Genomic DNA, 21,883 nt, shown 5'->3' on the forward strand with positions numbered 1-21,883 from the left:
TGACACACGAAGACAACAGTGCACCACAATATTTAGAGTTTCTTACTGTCTATCAAAAATATGAGATAATCGTACGATTGAAGAGAATAGATATGTTTTCACTAAATATATATCTGCGATGCGCTAAAGAGAAGTTTTGATATATAGTGCTTGAAAATACACAAACCATCTTGTGCTTTTTCTTCACACGTGTGGCTTGTTTCCTTAATGCTAAAGAGCTGCAGGACTTTGGAAACACCAAAAACGTATTTCCTGAACAAAAACTTATTTCATACGAGTAAATGTAAAATAAACAGCCAGTGATCAGTCAGTAATAAACCTTCTCTCCCTAAAGCAAAACCTTTTTTTTGAGTCCATATGTCTTATATCCATTGTGACCCAAATGGCTTAAATGAATTCTTCTGATAAAAACAGACATTTCAAAAGAATCCTAGGATTCACACCAAAAGTGATTGGGTTCCTCCTTGACCGACACTACATCCTTCCAAGTTTCATTTTTGGGTTATCGAACAGATACAACCCAGCCAACAAATAACTGACTGAGGGTCAAAATAAACAACAGATAAGAAGAAGAATGACATATTTCCTACTTTGATTATAATGGGTTTATGAAGACACATTTAAATATTGGCTTTCTCTGGATCCAAGACTCACAAATGACAAACAGCACATCATTCAACACAAACAGAGTGGAAATTATTTAAATACGACAATGAAAACCAACTTATTTCCATTCAATGTGATATTTCATCTCAAACACCGGGGCCGGTCAATGACAGGGTAATAAAGTCCAGTGCTGTAGAACATATTCAGTGTTAACATTTCCATTCAGTGACTAAGTACACTCATCCTCCTAGGAGTCTTCCTCCAGGCATCCTTTTCCCACCGTTAATCCACATCCGAGTAAAGAGAGGAAGTGTCTGTCCACATGTTCAGTTAAGATATTTGAGGGTCTTATCAATCTTCCCCAGCACCGGCTTTATTTGGCGCTACATGGGGTGTCGGGTTCCCCCCCCACCATGTCTGGATAGACCACTGAGCAGAGCTTTTGGCACAGAAGAGTAATTTTACCTGAAATCAAATGAGAGAACAGGGAAATCATTTTTAGATGAGATAATGGTTTGTTTTTGTGTCTGTCGCGGTTTAGAAACATTTACATGACCACTCGCTCACAGTAAATTCTGCGAATTATCTCCTGTTGTGGCTTCACAACGGCTCCTTGGGACATTCTGCAGAATTTGTACAAGGCCCTTGACAGAGAAACTCCAGAGAAAGGAGATGTCACTCGGACATTTGTTCTCATATACAGCCCCCCCCCCAGGAGAATGTCAGGAGTTCAGTGCCTGTCTAAAAGGAGCTTAGGACACAACAGTTAAACTGTATGAACATTATTTCTGGTTGGTGTTTATTGCAATTGCTTACAAAACTATCTAAGCCTTGTTAATTTCCCCATATATTGTTCTGGTATCAAAAGATGTTCTAAACCAAAGAATCCAAAATACTTCGCCTCAACTCTGAACCGTTAAAGTGAAGTGTGCTGCCTTACCAATAATAGTATCAAAACACTGAGGCTTGTTTTCCCAGTAGACTCCAAAGAAATACACTGGGATGCCGGTCATCATGATGGCCAGTCCAATACCACAGACCAGAGGCTCAGAGTAGAGGGAGAAGGCCAGCAGGAAGGCCCAGAACAGCAGGTAGATCACCGGCCAGATAAGGCTCACCTAGAAGTAGAGGAGGAGGAGGAGGAGGAGAAGGAGGAGGGATCAAACATTCATTCATCAATTCAGTTCAAATCAGATGTCAAGTTAAACAGATTTCTGTAGAGAAAACAGGCTTAACATTGAACTCTGATGAAAAATGTGGCATCAGTGACATATTTCATGTCCTCGGTCTGTGCAGCCTGGATGTCAGCATTGACCCAAAAGTAAAGAGCAAATATCCAATTAAAGGATTTGTGAATAAATTGCTCATAAATCAAAGTTTAACCAGATCAGGTTTGGCCAAAATGAATAATCTTCAGACCTGGTATTACCAGATGTCCCTATATGAATGACCACTTACTCAGCTGACGACACTTTCAAATTTTTAAAATCTTTCTTCATAGCAGATGTACAGTTCATTGATTCATTCCGCCCCTTCTGACTTGTTGGATGTTAATAGTTGGTTGTCCACGGCCTTAGAGCCTCTCTTTACTGACAAGATCACATCACATCATTTCTGCAGATTTGTCAGTTGCACTTTCAGAAATACTCAAGTTGCTCATTGTTTCCTCATTTCATGTGTGAACATACACTGAAGCTCCTGACCTATGTCTACATGATTGTATACACCTGCAGCCACATGATTGGTTGATTGTATAATATGATGAAAAAGCAGGCGTTCCTCACAGAGTGCGTGGTGATTGTATTCCTTGTGAAAATAGTGTGTTGCCAATATGCCTGTTGTCACAAGACTGTACCTTGATGGGTCGATACATGTCCGGCTGTTTGATGCGCAGCACAATCTGCCCAGCAACAGTGATGCCATAGAAGAGGTAGTTGATGAAGCCCACGTAGTTAATGAGGGTGTAAATGTCGCTGGTGCACAACATCAGCAGAGATGTGGCAACCTGAATGTGGTGAGGTCAATATTAGTATTGGTTGCAAGGGCAGAGGGCAAAGGACATAATGTAGTTTTGTCTAAAGCCAGTGTGGCATGACTCACAGTGAACACCAAGGCCGGAATAGGAGTGCAGCGTGTGACATGAATCATGGCCAACAGACGTGGGAGATGGCCTTCCCTTGCTCCTGCAAAAAACAGCCTGGGAGACAGAACCGAAGACAATTAAATGCTGAGAGCAGAGCCAGATGGTGCTCGTGTAGCGTGCACTCCCTCAAGCTGAGGGGCAAACTCCTCTACTGGCAGAGGAGTCAATCAGAGTTTCAGCTGAACAAAAGGAGGTCTAGAAATGTCATAAAAACACTGTGTGGATACACCGCTAAGCAGACCTGCATGTCACAAAAACCCCATCACAGTGCATTATGGTCTAAAGCAGGGGTGGCAAACTCATTTTAGTTATGGGGCCACATACTGCCCACTTTGATATCAAGTGGGCCAGACCAGTAAAACCATAGCATAATAGCTTTGTACACCCCCCTTTTTTTTTCACCGCCGCCATGCCCCGATGGTCTACGGCAGGGGTCACCAACCTTTTTGAAACTAAGAGCTACTTCAAAAAAGGTACTGAGTAGTACGAAGGGCTACTTGTTTGATACAAACTTCCTGAATAACAAGGTTGCAAAGATCACCTTTTAATAATAAATGTGAAGAGACGGTCCGATCACGTAAATGTTAATTATTTCTCACAATAATTATGAACAATGATTTCCACAACAATGATGGTAGGAAACAGATATATTAAAACATGCAACATTTATTTCTGTGAATCTGTTTCAACTTTGCTTAAATTCAACTTAATTGAAGTACTTTTGGTGACATTTATCACTACCTTCCTCCATCAGCATGTACTTTTTCAAAAATAGAGAAAAAATTACTATTACTATATAATCGGTCAGGCTCTATCTTCTACAGACAAACAATTCCCCACTCAGCTACTTTCCCTATAATCTGAAATCCAGCTTGTGACCCAAGAGATTACGCTGCTGAAGCATTGTACTCCCGTTCAGCTCATTGTTCCCGACCTGCCTAACCAGTTTCTCTGTGTGCATCTGAACCATATCAGAATTGGAATGAGCCCATAAAAGAGGCACAGTGGTCACAGAAGCTGAAACAAGAAGCAACTGACCGCGACGACGTGAAGAGCGAGCCATTGACTCCCCCGAAGGTGGACAGTGCCACGGAGATGGGCATGATCCATGACATATGTCCTAGCAATTTGTCTCCAAATGTCTGGGAGAAATATGAATAGAGAGAGAGAAAGGAGGGGGGGGGAGGAGGAGGAGGAGGAGGAGGAGTATAAAACAGATTCACTGTTAAAACACACGTAGCAACAGCGACCTATTGATTTCCAGGCCGAGTGTAAAAGAATGAGAGTCAGAGGCATTATGCTAATACATGCAAACATTAACTAAATGTGTAACAGCACGTTCACTCAGAACAGGGTGACAGTTTTCCTCACCACTGCGACAGCATTGGAGGCCAGCAGCTCCTGGGGGCTCATGGCTGTGATGTACGCTACGTTGGCAAAGACATAAACAAAAGTGACCACAGGGATGGAGATGAAGATGGCACGAGGCAGATTCCTGAGGAGAACACACAGGATAATGGTTAATGTACCATGAAGCTTTATTTCTGCGACAGAAGTTTGAGGTTCCTATAGAAAAATTTAGGAAACCTATGATTCAACATGTCAAACATTGGGAACACAATTGGAAATATGATTTGTTAAAATAGATGAATAATTTGAAAATGTAATAACTTGTAGTGACCTCTGTTATGATTATAGCTAAAAGTGGAGAACGCTTTAACCCAACTTTAATCTAAATGTTGATGAATCAATTTGTCTAGATCTAATTCTCAGTTTTAAATAAAATCCTCTTAAAACTTCCACATATTTCCAACATAATTAGGATCCTTTCTTGATAAATATATTCAGTTAAAGTACATTTAGTAGTCAGATCCATGGACTCAGTCCAACACTTCCCTTATTTAGATATTCAATTACTAACATACGTATTAAATATGCATGCTTTTTTTTTTACCTTTATGTATCTGATGTGACAGTGGACCTTTTCATACATTCAGTGATCTACACGCACTGTTTAGAACAACTCACACACAGAATCTTAGTTATGGAATAAGCACAATCATTGAAACACAATCTTCGCCTCAAGAGTTAATGAGCTTTAACGCATATTTGATGAGCTTTGATTGTGAATATTGTGACCCTCTCTGTATTTAATCCCTGTGAGCAGATTAGACATCAAATGTTTATTCCATCATTGCTTTCCTTTTTCCATTGTTTTGCATGTTGTTTTAACACAACTTACACTCCCACCCCTATCGTATTTTGTGCAAATAAATAAAACTTAAATGATATTGGAATAAAGGCAGCGTTTAAGAAGTGCTTGTGTTACTTGTTTGGGTCGACCAGCTCCTCTGTGACGTAGTTGAGGAAGTTCCAGCCTCCATATGCAAACGAGCCTTGCAGGAAGGACAGAGCTATCAGACCGACATCGTAGTCACGGAACGTCTCGAAGGCGTGAACTGGCTCCAACCAGTGATAGTGACCTGTCAATCAAAGAACATGATAAAAGACTCACTGAATCAAATCCGACTTGATGTGAACTGCTTTGCACCAACACAATCTGAGCAGCAGAGGGCACCAAACAATATCCAACATTTGTCCTAAAAACTATTTGATTTCATAAAGCACTTACTGGTTATGAAAGACTCTTTTTTTTTTAATCCAAATTAAATTAGGTTAGAGTAAATTAGATAATGCATTTTTAAAGATATCTCATTCCTGGCAACTCCTATGCAAAGATCATCCTGCTGCAGAGCGCAATTCAAACATTTTAAACCATAATATCATTCATCATTTTAAAACCGTTCAGACCAGCAAATATTTTAACATTGACACATAATATTAACATAGTAATACCAGATTTGAACAAGGTCAAATCTCTGTACAAGCCATATTAATTAAACTACATCTCCAGCCTCGGTCCCAGTGGGATTGATGGGGCTAAGTGAGTGTGCGGCTGGGGCTGGTGGTGTGTGTGTCTGTTTGTGTTTGCGTGAGGGTGTATTTTGAGTGGTGTGAAGCAGTACGAGGGACTGTAATCTCTTTCATGTTGTGATCATTAATCCTGTGAAAGCCACAAGGGGACTAAAATGTGATGGTAGCTGGAGCGTGGCTGCGTCAAAAACTGTTTCCCTCTTTTCTCTCATCATGTCTCAACAGTTTTTTCCAAAGTGGAGTCAAGACAAATAAAGAGGGATGATAAGATGATTAAACAGAAATAAGATGAAAAAATTACATATTATTTAATGCAAAATGACTTCTCCCCTTATGCAATGTAAATACTTTGAAGATAATATTCAAACAAAGTTTACACTGCTTCTTTATGAAAAAACAAGACAAAATCATAAAATAAAAAAAAGTAACAACTCCCCTAAGGATACATCCACTCTACTATATGCTAGTCACTGTTGCAACATTACGCCTGCAATCCACACTACTCTGGAGTTCTTGAGCGCCTAAACATAGCTGACCCCATTATAGCTTGAAAACTCTGTCAACTCTGAGACATTTGAAAAAGATGATGCATTCACCTACAGCAGTAGGTGAACTCTACTACCAGCGGTAAAGTTGTGAACATTTAGTAAAAGACACCGTATCATCAATCAAATGAAAAAAAAAAAATTTGTTTTCATGCCTGTCGTTCCTCGTTCATAGTATTTGGTGTAAGTAAGCAACTGGCTGCCTTTGGTTTAGATGAATGGTGACATGAGATATGTTTTCAGGGGTTATTATGGAGAGAGATTGATACTGACCCACAGCTTACACATTCGTGGGGACAAGGATCATTTAAGCTCTAAAACGTAATTTTAAAAATGAAAATGTATTAGTGTGGATGTAGATAAGAGAGCAAGATGGACGACGGACAGATGTTCAAAGAGCCAACAAAGAGGGAGGAATCCTACCTTTGCAGATTTGGACACCGCCCATTATGATGATGAGACCCAGGGCCAGGAGCTTGCCAGCGGTGAAGACATCTTGTACACATGTTGCCCAGCGCACACTGTAGCAGTTTACCCAGGTCAAAAACACTGACGACAGCAAGATACAATATGACATCAGGTTTTGGGAATGATATTTGTTTTTTCTAGTTCTTCCATTTACTAATGTTTAGTGTGGATCAGATTTTCTAGTCTGTATAACCCCACATAACGACATGACCCGTAGATAAAGTGCAACAAAATAAAAGTTTAAAAGTTAAGAGTCTGCAGAGATTTCCAGAAAACATTAAAGAACGTGAACACAATATAGAAGAGTGTAGGCTTTAAGATTATGTAGCATGCAAAAGAAAATATTGGCAAATTAATAATATAAACAGGGACATTGTTTTGAAATAAATTAAGTTTTTGTCTCAAAACATCAAAATAATTGTCCCTTAATGACAAATCTTAGGATAAAACTGATATGTGACAAGATAGGATGTGATTTCAGTTTAAAATGAACATGACCATGTGCTTAGTTCTGTCACACTCAAGATTTGTTTTGCCCTAGATATTTAACATACCTTAATTCATTTGGGCTCACTGGCAGTTTATTTTAAGCCTTTGAGATCAACTTATGTTGAAGATCAGTTACAGAATGTCAAACGGATCAGAAAAGCTCATATTTTGGTTGAAAAACACAAAACAGTGTCCAGATTACACATTATCCAAAGATCAATAAAAGCCCCGAAGTGAAGGATTTAGAATCTCCTCACTTAAGTGTGTTGAACTTTCCATAACAAGGTGGCAACAAAGCCAGTATTTGTATTGTGGCCCTTTCTCTGGAATTCCTCTGAAACCTTCCACAAATATTGCTTTGGCTGTTAGAGTGTAACTTGTACATACACCAGCACCACCCACACAGCAGAGTTTTAACCAGCTCCTTAACTACCCATAATGCAACTCTTCTTTTTGCGGAAATTCGCAGGCTTGTATATTAAGCTTTAATTATTTTTATTTCAAACTGCAAAATTTGTTCCAAAATGTCAAGTTCAAATTATCTTATCTTAAATTTTAGCAAATACTTCTGCCAAGTCCCCTAAATGTGCCAGGATTTTTTCATCAAAATCAAGGACATTTCATGGGAAACTGGTGAAAAGGTCCAACATCTCGCACAATATTAAAGTAAATGAAAAATAGTTCATGGATGGATCTGATACTTTGTCCAGATCTGGCCCATGTCCAGCAGCAAAGTCCCTGGGAAATTTAATTTCCAGAGTTCACGTAATCCTGCCAGCAGACAGGGGTGAAAACAACCTGCTTGGAGGTTAAAAAAAAAAAAAAAAAAACTCTGGAAAATATGCCTTAAATCTCATAAATACGATGCCTGACATTATCTTTCAAAGGACGCGCCACAATGTTACTTCAAGATCTGTCTCCGTCAGTGCACTGCCTAAACCAACAGCAGTTCAATCTTGAGTTGTATTGGTCACTCACAGAGGCAGACCGCAGCCAGCAGACGGAGGCCGCTCTCCGGAGGGAGGCAGGAGGAGAACAGAGGCTGCAGGATGTAGTTGGAGAAGGTGAGAGCGATCACAGCCTGGTTACTGGGGTAAATAACCAACACGGCAATCCACAGACGCAGAAACCTGAGAGACAACACAGGGAGTCGGGGTTAATGGGACATGGAAACACATTTCTGTCACACACCAGTAAGCAAATACAACTGTACACACACCCCACAAGCATAGCATTGTGTAAGACAAGAACTGCCCTTACTATTGAACATGAAATGCAAAACAAAAGGGTATTAAGCATATCAGCTCAGTACATGACAAAAGTGCATTGGAGCATTGTTGTTACATTACATTAATGTAATGTAATGAGCATTGTTGATACACACGGGAGTAAAGAGTGGATCTGGGTCAATGATGAAGCTGGACGCTTTAATGATATGGTGGGCATGACGGTGAGGGTGGGAGTGTGACAGGAGTTTACAGTAAAACTCATGAATTACAATAGGCTTGCCAAAACCTTGTTATCTTATAGAGCACTCCATATTTTACATACTTCCCTTTAAAAACTATTTGAGAACGTTTACAAAAGCTTGCACATCAAAACTTCATAAAACACAGTGCTGGAGTGAGGTGACGAAAAATCAGAAGACGAAAACGTGAAAACATTAAAAAATGTCCACGAAGCTTGGTGGACAGATGCAGAACGCGTCAGGGAAGAACTCAGTCAACTTTGGCGTGGATCTGGATCAGATCCACACCAAGAATTCCTTTGTTCACCACTTTCTTTAACATTGCGACATTTTCACTTCAATCAGGTGCAGCTAGATTTGACACAAGGGGATTGCATGGTCTTAGTGGAGACTTTATTGTTAAGTACATTCTTACAGTTTTGAACTGTTATAATAAATTTAGAAAAGCTTCTGAAGCAGATAAGTATGAATCCCAGGTTAAAGTATGAGCTGTATGATGCTTTCAATGTCCCAACATCCTATCTTTGCTGCAGCTATGCTTAGAGACACCAAAGCCAAATTTTGTAAATCCTACATATAAGAGCTTTGATCTTATTCTGATAATTAGACAGTTGCTTCTCACCCAGCCAGTCCTCCAAATATGTCTTTGACATAGGAGTAGTCTCCCCCAGACTTGGGGATGGTCACGCCTAATTCTGCATAGCAGAGAGCTCCAATAGCCGTGATGACTCCAGTGGAGACCCACACGATCAGGGCAACACCCACTGAGCTGGCATTCTCCAGGACGCCCTTCGGACTCACAAAGATCCCAGATCCAATGATGTTTCCTGGGTGAGTCAAACAGACAGACAGACAGATAGATATAGAACAACTCAGTAAGATACAGAAGCTCTCGAGATTAGTAAAAAATCTACACTTCAACTAACAAACAATACTTCCATCATCCATCCATCATTATCTATAAAGATAATCAGAAGATGTGTATTGCGTTCATGATACGTTCACCAACAGTGGAAGTAACAAATGAAAATAATCCTTAGACCACAGAGGCTGAACGTAGACCATAAAATAAAAGCTGCAATTCTCAGTCATATGAAACATATCCTGTGATTCACATTTGAAATTGGAAAACACAGACGTTTTGTGAAGAACCCAAACCATAATATGGATGTTTGAGGAGTCAGAGCCTACACTTTAACTGGCCAAACAAATCTCCCTTAGTTCACTTTAAAGAATGAGATGATCCCAGTATGTGCCCATCATGTCATGACAGACATGTGCTGTGTAAAGGTCCTGATGTCTATTTTGCTGAAGCCCCATAAGAAGAGACTGACATTAGATTTTGAGACAATGTATTAAAAAAAAGCAGCATCCATCAGAGGTGGGGAAAGTTTTTCAACCGAGGGCCGTTTCAATTTTTCAAACATCCTTGGAGGGCCACTCTAAATTATTGAATAAACATCACACACGGTTACTCAGCTGGTTACCAAGGTTTATCTCCTTGCAAAGAGTGCGTTTAAAAAGTGCTCACAGCAGTAGGTTGGGAAAATCCCCAGGACTACATACAGTTCAAAGAGCTCAAGCAGAGGGGGGTGGGGGGGTATACGTAGCTTTGAGCTCGAAGTTGCTTTGCAGCTTAGGGATTTTGTTTTAAAAGTTGTAAGACACATCCGCTGCTTCAACATTAAACATCCTAAATATGTTCTCTTCCTTTTAATTAACTGTCATGACCTGAAATGGCTCGAGGAGTTTCACTAACTCATCACAATCAGATGAAAAATGCTCCACAATAGCAACAAGGCATCTCCTTCAAATTCTCATCTGAACGAGTTTCAACCTCTTAGCCTTTAACTCGCTGGCCATGAAACTTGCGTGAAAAACATGGCCTCTGTCAGAATATGGTCTTTTGAAAGCTGCTAATTTTGCACATAAATTCGTCAGAGGATTGTTCACTTAATCCAAGATCATTTGTTCTGGTAACTGGTCCAGTTTCTGCTTCTTGTTTCCAGTTGCAAGGGTGCTAATTCTGATGAATTTGGCCTTTAAAAAAATTATCCATTATTCAATACATCACAATGGGAGCCAACACAAAATTCACTGTACAGTCGTTTCTTCTCAGTGATGCAGCACCACACTTAACCATTGTTTCTGATGGTGATGGAAATTTCACTCTCAACAATGTTGGAATGGACGCCCATTAGAGGGATTGCTTTTTATTGAGTTTTTTTTTCCTGCATGTGTAGGAGGTGGTATATAGGGACCGAGGAGGATTCATGACTGCCAACATTTGCCTGGAAACATGGTGGCGTCTATGAATGAGCACATGCAAGACGCAGGCTCAGCAGTTCACGGCAAGAATGAGGATGAATGGAAAGTCGATACGGGAGAGATTTCAGTCCGGACAACTTAGCCTGCAGTACAATCAACTGATTTACAATTCGGTTCAGCTGCATTTTCTTTGAACATGAAAAAAAATACATGAACATTCATCTGTGTGTGTCACAATGGTTAACTTTACTAGATAGTGGATGGCATCTTAAATAAGACCTAATTTTTGTCGCCAGGAAAAGCACAGGTGTAAAAAATGGCCCACAAATCCCCCCCCACATAGATAACAGTACCCTAAAAATGCCTGTTTATTTGAATCAAGATCCAGGAATTATTCTCTTGGAAAAACAAAAAAATGTTGAAGAAAGTGAAACATTTTTGGGGATCTGGCCCCTGATCTGGATCACGCTATAATTGAAAGGGTTCTTCTCTGACCCAGACTGCATCCTTCCACAATGTTTTGTGTAATCATGCTTACAAACAAACAAACATTCGAACGACCAAAAAACAAAAAGGTGATGGCTGCGTTCCATTCCTCCATTTTAGAGTCCTGGTGTTTAACATGCTGGGACACTTGAGCTGTGTCTCAAACTTGAGTTGAACTTGAAGTCGTGTCTGCTTCACTGCCATGGGGCGAACAGTGCCGTTCACCTGTCGGTGGACTTACCCACTATGATGCCACAGGCGCTGACCAGGCCGATCTGTTTCTTCAGAGCCACCCCGGAGCCTTCACCTGTATCGTTGCCCTCACCACACTGAGATCCGGGCGGCTCCGGGTCAGCTGTTCCTCCTGCACCTCCTGCACCTCCTCCACCTCCTCCTGCTCCTCCACTGATGCTCCTTTTCCTCGGATCCTCGCTCATCCTGCCCGGTGTGTCCCCCTCTGTGCTCCAGGGAACCGGGGCCGCGCCTCCTCTCCTGTAACCTACCGACACACGTGGCATTGTTTACAGAAAAATACAAGATTAAATCGCTGGAGGCGGATTCCATCTTCCCAGTCGGCTGCAGTGAAGCTCAAATGAGCCTCAGCAACTCAGCGTGCACCTGACGTTTTTATACAGTGACCACACACACACTTTAAAACCCCTGTTACCACAACATAACTCAATCATATCAAAAAACTAAATGTTCAAGTTTAAACTCACTGATTTATTTGAGAATTAAAGCCAGTTGTTGTGTTAACTTACCGACACGAACTTCTAATTAACTCATCACCGGCAGGAGCCTCGTGCGCTTAGTTTCCCTGAATGGAACTTTATTGACAAGGTCCTTGGGAGCAGCAGCTGTGACGTGGTGGGAAGAGAAGCTCGATGTTAAGTGACCGTGGGGTTCATGTCGGCCATGAGGCTCCTCTCCCGTGGCCGCGACAAGAGAGACAACAGAAAAGCATCCAGCTGACCGGCCATATATAGAAAAGGTGGTTGCTTTCCACCAATCAGCGCAGCACGCCTGAGGGCCCCGCCCCTTGCAGCGAGGAGCAGACGTCTCTTTCATTGATAAATTAAAGGTGCACATAGTGTGTAGGAGCGAGTTCACACTGGCCTCAATGGTAACACATTTTAAAATATATAAAAAAAACTACACACGTCTTATTATGACGAGATTACTCTTGAATACTGTCTTTAAAATGATTTTTATATAAAGTCTGATACACAAATTAACACAAAATAAAATGACTTGTTCCTAATTGGTGGTGTGTATAATTAGGTTGGCTGTAGGCAGTGTGACATCACCTGATCCCTTGCACTCCTGCTTTCACAGTGTGTATTGGACTTCAACATAACGTCCATGGCTAGCACCCCATTTGCAGTTCTGACAAATATTCCCTTCAAAATGTCAACTAAACTATAACTAAAATTAATACTAAACTTAAAACAGCAGTATAATCTTTAATAATGGGAACTCCCCTACTCTCTTTGTGATCAGATTACTTTTTGACACTTTTACATAAAAATTTCCAGAAAACAAGAATTCGTCCTCAAAAGTGTTACCGAAATGTCATGTTGTATTGCACATACAAGCACTGGTTGTCCATCAAATGCAGTTTGACACATGCTAACAGCTGGTCTTATTATGGTTAACATATGACCAGACAGGGGGTGTGCTTGTGGCGCCTTATATCATAGAGCAGTGGTTCCCAAACTTTTTACAGTCTCGTACCCCTTCAGACATTCAATCTCCAGCTACGTACCCCCCCCCCCCCCCACCCCCGACGCACGTATACAGCCTATAACACTTGAAACTTTGAAATTGTCAGGGATTTCAGGACTTATAATAATCGTAGATGACAAAATAATGTCATCTACGAAATTCTTAAGGATCAATTAATAGATTGTCGATTAATTATGCTCATCCCTAGTTTTGACTAACGGTCACTAACCTACCTGTAACTTTTTTTGGCAGTGTAATTATTTTGCTGAATATGGGTATTTTTGGCAATGCAAGTTGGCTATTCAGACTATTTAATATTGCACGATTATTTATAGCTCAGTTTGAAAATGTAATGGGCTTTTTCACTTTGAAAATGCAGATAAAATGTTCTCCCCACGTACCCCCTGAACCACTTCGCGTACCCCTTGGGGTACATGTACCCCAGTTTGGGAACCGAGGTCATAGAGGCAAGTAATGGTAAACAGCGGTACAGAGTAGCTGAGAAGCATGGGTGAAGTGTCAAAGGGCGACATCTACTGGACAAAATACAACCCTGACTATTTATGTTGTACTTCCATTTTAACAATATAATCTTGCAGTGTTGTCATTCGAACATTATTCACAATTTTCTACTCTTCCCATCCCAAGAACGTTCAGAGAGTTTGAAGAACATTACAGTGCTTTCTTTATTGACAGGGGTTCAAACATCAAGAAATAACAAAATCAAGGTATGAAGAGACAGTCCCGGAACAATGTGATGTGACCTGAACGGCAACCTTCTTCTAACCCAAGTGATGACCAAAAGGGTGTTTGTCAGTATGTAAGATGCAGTATGGAATGTGAATTGGATAAGGCATAGAAATGTTTGGATGGACTGAGAGTGTACGAGTGCATACACAGAACAGGAGAGGGGGGGGGGGGGGGGTGGGGGACGACACAGCAAACAAACCACTGGCTAGGTGTTTGACCTAATTTCAACGAGCCACAGCAACAACTTTGTGTACAGGTGATACGACTTGTCAGCTGAAGATGGCAATACTCAGAGAACACAGAAATAAAAATATATGGTTTAACCAATAATTTATTTTCACTTCTAGCTCAAAAGGTGCTACCAATGGTTGTTTTATAACCCAGACCAGACTGACAGAGGGCTCTCAGCTCAGGTCCAGGTTTTAACCGCGTGTATAAAAAAGAACCAGGCCGCCCAACTTAAACTGCCACAGAGTCGTACGGAAACACAAATGAGTATACGCTTGGTGAGGGTGCTCGTCTGTCATCTTTACAGGCCGATGGTGTAGGAGCGTCCTGATGGGTTGTGGATGGCTGAGCAGGAGGGTTCAGTCACGGCCCATTCGTACCACACCTTCTTCCCGTTGTTGCAGCGCCAGAATCTCACCGTGACATCATCATCCTTGGCTACGGCAATGGGTTGCTATTAAAAGGAGAGGAGTACAGAAAAAATGTTTTATTAACCTTTAAACATGTTTATCAGATTGTGCAGAAGACCTTCAAACATACAAGGGATATTTAGCATATTGTCCTATATTCTAAAAAAGTTCAAAATAAAAAAGGTAAATTAATTAAGTGTCTTTAACTCACTTTGAGGGGGAAGAGGATGGGGAACCAGGAGAACATTCCGGGTGAATGAGTTTCTGGTTTTATACCTGAAACAAACAAAAAATTACAATATTATAATAAAAAAAATAATTGTTAACACAGAAGCCTTTCCTCTTTATTAAGCCGACTTACTTAGTGTGACATCTTTGTACAATGTGGTTTCAAAGTAGCCAGCGAAGCCGTGAAGCACTGTGTTACAACCCACTGAGAATCTGAGGCACTGATACCGGTTATTGTTCATATCTGAAAGAAAGACAGGGGTCAACATATTCATATGGTATTATGGTTTATACTTTTCTAAAGCTGTTTTCAGACATGGACAGACAACACTGAAAAATGTCTTGAAAATGGGGTCTTTTATTTGCCTTTGACAGATGAAAAACACAACAGGAGATGGCTGTTTCGGACACTTTCAAAACAGCAGGTACATTTCTGAAATAAACATTCAGACCAGGGTTGGCGCCTGGGGAGAGCGTGCAAGAGGCAGAACATGGTGTTTGAATTCTGTTGTGGAAATCCACAGATTCTGTTTACAGCTTATCAACTTCAGTGTTGGCCCTCTTCTCCAAAAGCTCTCGAATCAGCTTGGAAGTCTTTCCAATTTCAGTTTAGCATCCGTTGCGTGTTAGAAACATTGCCCACTCACTCCCAGGAAAATGTCCTCAACAACTGACTTTACCTTCTCACACACAGCACATCTGGAAATGAAAATCTGCAGTGCTTGTCTGAAAGCAGCCAATTTGAAAAAGTTGAGTGTGGTGTGTGTTTATCTACCTGATGTGGGGTGTCTGAAGGTGAAGCACGGTTTGGGCTCAGCCAACTGGTGGAAGTTATGGAGGCGCACTACGTAGGGCGTCTCAAAGTGGCACTCGGGGTCCTTGTCACGTTCCCGGCAGTTGCGTACTTCATTGTAAAGCTTGGAGGAGGACAGGGGAGCCAGGAAGGACGTGTAGGAGCAGGGGATGCTGACGCCGCCGTCTGAAGGTGACATGAGGAGGTGAGCGTGAGGGGGAAAGAGATAGAGATTTGAGACGCAAGCAAGCATGGACGGTAATGGAGGATGACAAACGCTATCGACATTGTTTGATGTGGCAAATATCCAAATGTGCTCTGCGTTCGATGACTCTGCAGCTACAACGCATACATGGAACAGTGGCTTACCTTTGAGAAAGTGCTGCGCTCCGTCTAAGCACTCAGGGGAGAGTTCATTGTCGCCAAACGATCCGAGCAGCTCGCTGACAATGATGTCCGCTTTCTCAGGTGCTGCCCAATCTCGCATGTCACATGACACCACGGTCACCTGTTCACCCCACTCCTCAAAGCGCCAGTTCTCCAGCCTGAACAAGTTACAGGGAAAACTTTAGGTTAAAACTGCAGGAAATTCCACGAGGATTAAAAAATGTCACTATACACAATAGTATACAATCATTTTCTCCTTCCATGGCAGACCATCAATCACAAATGGATGATTTAATACCATCATTTTGTTATCTGATCACAATATAATCCATTGCCATGCACAACTGATAAAAGTGTTTGTGTGTCATAATTTTCTTATGTAGGTGGTATATTTCAGCATTCAAAAGACGTGTTTAGGGACATTAGGAGCAGTAATAATTTACTCACGTGACTACAGCGTTGGGATTCTTCTCCACAGCATACACCTTCAGCTTCCTGTCTGCCTGTTTGGCAGCTCGCAGGGACGCATTGACCAGCGGACCCCGACCCGCTCCCAGTACCATCAAAACCCTGTGTGAAATAGACAACATTAGAGAACACTGCTGCACGATTTCTCTCACTATTAAAGCAAAAAGTCGAGGCACTTAAAAAGAAAAAAAAAAAAAAAAATCATAGAAGTAGTTTCTTCCACTCACTGGACATTTGTGTCTTTCTGCTCCTCTGGAACTCTGTCAAGAAGACATTTATACACAGCCTGCAAAGACAAAGCAGATAGATCAATATGTTGCATGCCTATAAAGACTAAATTAATTTTATACTCATTTTATCCTTTAAACTAAGTGGTGTGTATACAGTCCATTATATTGTCCTATACCATTTTATTTCCCGCACATCTAACCTGATTTAACACAACAATGTGTAAATGCAAATTCTACAAGCAATGTTCTATAGCATTTATGCTGACTCCCTGTTCAATGAAAAACTTAAACGATGACTGGCTGCAACTGCCATAAATCAAGAATGGTTAAATAAATTTGTAGTTTAGTTCTTTGCTGAGTCTCCATCATCCTTCCACCAATAGCTGATCAGTGTCAAAAGCCTGTCAATCTTCAATAAACCGACGGCCAGGGCAGGAAACCAATCTGCCTTACGATGTTAAGATTTTCACAAACCTGCACTTTTCAAAGTGAAAGATTTTCTCTAGGTGAATGAACAAGCAGTGGAATTAAATGACTGCTGTAGAGGCTGTATAAGGTCACCATATATGGAGGATTGTAAGTTTTCGGAGTATAATGAATGCTTTTGTGATTCATAATTTACTTAACACGAGGAGGAAAGAAACTCTGCTTCATCTCCAAGTATGTAGAGTACAGCATTCATTTGATGAATTGGAATCATTTCAAACAATGTGAGATGAGACCTTGTAAACAGCAAATGTTTGTGTGAACTGGTCATAACATACACAGGAAATTCATGAAGATCCTATGTAGCTACACAGATCTAAGTGTGGGTCTAAATCAGATATTCTACCTCAATGACAAGTTTAGGTTACTTCTGACTGAACTTTGAGGATGTGCTACTTTATATGTATAGATAAAACAGTACTCTGGATATATGAGGCTTGCATGACACAAACTCTTTGTGGATTGTGACCTTATCCTCTACAGATTTCCCAAACTGATTTTCAGTAATGCCGTCACCACTTTGTCATATAGTCTTACCTGTTGGTACTGTGAGTATTTAATAGGATCCTTCTCAAACACTTCATATGTCTGAGACTCCAGGTTGTCCATGAGGGGCTACAGGGAAGAGAAAAACTCCATCATCATCATCTTTTTTTTACAAAAAGTGAAAAATATTTCAGTTACATGAACACACTCTTTTACCTGGAGAGGAGACTGCAGGTAATCTTCGTAGCCCCTGGCGAATTGCTCATACGCATTTGGTGCGGGTCGGTTCTGGTTGAGGTATTCCAGGTACTGCAGGTAAGATCTGAAATCCTTGTCAGTGTGCCGACTGGTGCCTGTGAAGATGAACTGGGCCTCCAACTGTGCAAAGAGATTGTTTTTTCATGAAAAACTCGTCCACATTTGGCGTGTGATTCGTTTATTTTCTAAAAGACAACTTGTAATCATTATTGACCTTGAAAAGACGGAAGATTATTCTTTGATGGGCTTTGGACAGAACAGGGAAGCCCTTCTTGTTAGTCAGGAAGATGCTGGTGGGAAGTATGGCAGCCTTGATGGGTTCCCCAAGCCACTTATCGACCACAGCGTCTGACGGCATGTCTGCTCCAACTTCGATAGCTTCAAGAATAGAATAAAGTCACATTTCAGCAACAGTTTTTTTTCTTTTCTAAGGCACCAACTTTGCCCTTGGCAGCTATTTCCCAGTGCGCTCTCTTACCGAGACAGATCCTCTTGTTGTAATCACAAAGGGTTCTGATCGAGTGCCACCTAAAAAGAGCAGGGATGAGTAAACAAAAAGAGTCAGGACAGGAATCAGGAAATCAATGATGGCTGTTTGAGCATGCAGAGGACACTCGGCTGCTCTGGAAATTGACTTTCGGAAAACTCACCAGCTCCAGGTCTTCTCATCAACACTTGAGTCATCGATGGAATTGGTTGGTTCGTTCTCAATCAGGTCTTCCCGCATGTCCTCGGATGCCATTAGTGGCACACGTATCCAGAACTACTCGGACCCAGAGGAAAACAGTGGTTAACTGACGGCTTCAGATTCCTGTCTTGGCTCTCTCTCACCTTATTAGCATTCTACATGAGCATATAGTGTTGTTTTTTTAAACCGAGTGTGTCTTACATTTGACGTGTGGTGTCCAGTTTGGATGTGGTTTAGCAGCAGACGGGCTAGGTTGGCATTATGAGGGCCCCTCAGAGGAATCATGAAGACAGGCAGACCCAGATAGGCTGAGAAGTTGAGCTCCTGTGTCAGGGCCTAGAGAGAAAACGTGGGAAAAAGACTGATGAGAGCATGAAGAGCATTAATTAAGAAGGACAAGAGACTGACTACCTCCAGTTCACTCGTACCTGAATTTTCCAATCAATAAAAAGGTAGAAAGGTTGTTCAAAGTGAGAGACTTACTGCCTCTGCATTTCTGCGTTCTGTCTCGATTTCTGCATCTGCGTCGATCCATTGAGAAAGCTTCCCAACAATAAGAGTGTTCCAATCTAGACAAAGCAGGGAGGGCATTTTGAAAAAGCATATTAACGGTCATAAGAACATTTATTGTCAATCCCTGGAGTCGATGGCTATGATGCCTTCAAATTGATGTCTTACACCCATGACCTTTTCCATGTAGCATAGGCCATTTAAAACAATGTACCAGAGAATGATTAGATTATACGAGTGAATTTTTTGCTTTTGATTTCTCATTTTGTAAGATTCTTGATTCGTGTTGACAAGCAGGATCGATGGAATTGGATCCAGATTTTATCCAGCAGAGGAGATGAAAGAATATTGTCTTGAATAATATTAAAATGGTTTGAATTAACTTAACCAAAACAACAATGTTGAGTCGCTCAGACCCGTTCACAACACAATCTACAAAGCGTTGGTGAACGATGGTGAAGTCGGCAGAAGGAGAATGTGACAGAAGCCGCTTTCAGACATGAACTGCTTTCAGTCAGCTTTTTAGTGTGCAGAACTGGGCCCGGACTTTAACCTCAGTTTGCTTTCCACACATGCTCGACACAGCGGGAGGTTTTCTGCACAGACACATTCACAACAGCAACAAATCCTCCACACTGTTCAGGCAAGAGGTGGAGCAGCTGGGTGCAGCAGGCAGAGGCAGGAAGTGACGTTTTAATTCTGCCGCGGGGATCACGTGATTTTCTTGACAGACACCTGTTTCGGCTCTTATCCCCACAAACTCTCTAGACAGCTTTGTCGGTGTCTTCTACACGACTGACACCGTTTTCTTTTTTGGGTCAGTTGGGTGCTCGAAGCGTCATCAACCCCCCCCCCACACACACACTCGCTCTCGGTGTAGCCTCCTTCTCCTGACTTTCTGCAGACTTCCTACAAGGGGGCCAGGTGGAGAAACTCTGCAGATAATCCATTGGCTACAGCTGTGACATTTGCATTCACACATGCACCTCCTCCAGAGTGAGGAGAATCTACTGAGTTCAGCGCATGTCCAAAAGCAGCAATATTATTTCTTCTGCAGAAATTTCTTTATGGCGTTTTAACAGGAGTGTTGGCCCTTATCACCATCTTCACATATTCGGCTGTGTCTTCTTCATGTGTGGCTGGGATTTTTCATCCGGAGATATTTGATTTATCTTTTTCCCCCAGTTGGGCATCTGTTGCGTGTTAGAACATCAACACACAGACGCTCTCTGCGAGTCCCCCAACAGATCTCCTGCTGCGTTCTCACATCGGCTCATTTGGACATTCTCCAGAGATTTTGCTAGAGGCCTGAGAAACCCTGAATAAAGTCCAAGGCCTCTCAGAGTTCAGTGCAGGTCTGAAAGCATCTAGTCAACTGGTTAGCTCCCTCACTGGGAGGACTCATCTAGGGGATCTATACCTCGGGACAGCCAGGCACTGAGGATTATATGTCAACGTATACCGAACATGATGGACAAAATGATCAGGCATAGAAAACAGGTGTATGTTCAACTGGTGCACGTGCTGATATGAGAGGGGAGTTAATCTGAGTGGTTCAACACGATCTGGAGTCCAGGAGGAAAAATACTTATCACCGGAAACTTTGAATATGATTATAATTGAGGCGACGTGATCAAACATCAACCCATGGTGCTACATGGGGCCTTTTGCAGCATGGAGGTGTGTTGTTCGCAGGAGTCTAGGCAGCAGGTAAAAGAAGCGCAGGTCCCATCAGAGGATTGAGTGAGGACTGACTCACCTCTTCCACACAGCAACAGATCCGAGCGGGTCGGAGCACCGGATCGGGATTTCGCGGGTTCGAGTTCAGACTCCCTCCTGAACCTCGGGTGGAACAGGGGCATGCACAGGAAGTCAAACCTGCTCGAGATAGAAGAGAAAGCACGGGGTCTAATATAAATATGATTTGTAGCGTTAGCCGGGAAGGAGACATTCACATGTTAGCATAATCTGTCCCCTCAGCTAGCTAGTTAGCTTTAGCAGAGTAGAGACACGGCACATCGGGGTCCAGCATCGTTGTGCCTGGGCACGTGTTGGTAATTCACCGGCTAGCTTAGCATCAGCACACACAGACATGTTGCTAACAAAGCTGCGCCTCGTCTCCTAACCTCACTTTCACCGCACGGCAACACACAGGCTGCATCTCAATCCTCACCCAAGTTTGGCGACCACGGCCAACGTGTCAGCTACCTCCGGCACACAGTTCAGATCTCTCCCGCAGGACAGCCTGCCTCCCGTGCTGCCGGACGCCATGATTGTAGCCGAATGGTCGGGACCAACTAGTTGCGCCGCCTTTCGAGGAAGCTTACGCCATCTTGGATCTGCGCAGACGAACGTGCAGCATGGGTAGCTGAATGATTTTGAGCCAAAATGGCTTCACGAGACCGACAGTTACAGTGCCCGTGAATTATCGCGACAATTGATTATTTTCTATATCAATGTTTTTCAATTATTGTACAAATATTCATGAGCAAACTTTTTATGGAGAATTTAAATTATGAAACAATAAATGGTCAGCAATATCTTCGGTTGGTAAATATTGAGCTCAGCAGTGGATGACTTCATGTAGGCCTACTACTACTACTAATAATAATAATAAAATAATTAAGCATTTTTCTTCTGTTTGGTTTATTGGCAGGTGGCGACCAACGGCAAGGTGCATTCAAAAAAGTTTACAAAGGATAAAATTGATTAATTGTACTATGTCCAAAAGACTCACTAAAGATATAAACTTTCATTGTCAAATAAAGAAGGAGAGAAATAAAACCTTTTCGGAACAATTGGAAAAATTGTTTTAGCTGTTCCCTCCCA

The 21,883-nt window shown here is 41.8% G+C and overlaps 2 protein-coding genes across 3 annotated transcripts; both read right to left on the minus strand.

Moving 5' to 3' along the window:
• Window positions 1-613: 613 nt before the first annotated feature.
• On the minus strand, window positions 614-13,665 carry slc7a8b (solute carrier family 7 member 8b). The gene is made up of 12 exons (XM_053438923.1): window positions 13,573-13,665; window positions 11,649-11,736; window positions 9,276-9,480; window positions 8,164-8,315; window positions 6,652-6,777; window positions 5,079-5,232; window positions 4,121-4,244; window positions 3,788-3,891; window positions 2,707-2,803; window positions 2,462-2,611; window positions 1,547-1,724; window positions 614-1,071 (listed from the first exon to the last, which is right to left on the minus strand). Exons 1-12 carry the CDS (start codon window positions 13,663-13,665, stop codon window positions 980-982), a joined length of 1,563 nt encoding a protein of 520 aa, XP_053294898.1. The 3' UTR covers window positions 614-979.
• Window positions 13,666-13,800: 135 nt separating this feature from the next.
• prmt5 (protein arginine methyltransferase 5) lies at window positions 13,801-21,390 on the minus strand. Of its 2 annotated transcripts, none has more exons than XM_053437713.1 (16): window positions 21,228-21,390; window positions 20,814-20,935; window positions 19,028-19,113; window positions 18,746-18,880; window positions 18,507-18,619; window positions 18,335-18,384; window positions 18,071-18,234; window positions 17,815-17,976; window positions 17,650-17,727; window positions 16,624-16,682; window positions 16,376-16,498; window positions 15,911-16,086; window positions 15,524-15,727; window positions 14,882-14,992; window positions 14,732-14,796; window positions 13,801-14,564 (listed from the first exon to the last, which is right to left on the minus strand). In XM_053437713.1, the coding sequence occupies exons 1-16, from the start codon at window positions 21,323-21,325 to the stop codon at window positions 14,412-14,414; spliced, it is 1,899 nt and encodes a 632-aa protein (XP_053293688.1). In that variant the 5' UTR covers window positions 21,326-21,390; the 3' UTR covers window positions 13,801-14,411. The 2 variants fall into 2 exon arrangements, with proteins under 2 accessions (XP_053293688.1, XP_053293689.1); XM_053437714.1 differs by having other exon boundaries at window positions 20,814-20,932; window positions 21,228-21,389.
• Window positions 21,391-21,883: the final 493 nt, after the last annotated feature.

This window comes from Pleuronectes platessa, chromosome 13, assembly GCF_947347685.1.
Source record: "Pleuronectes platessa chromosome 13, fPlePla1.1, whole genome shotgun sequence".
NCBI classification, from domain to species: Eukaryota; Metazoa; Chordata; class Actinopteri; order Pleuronectiformes; family Pleuronectidae; genus Pleuronectes; species Pleuronectes platessa.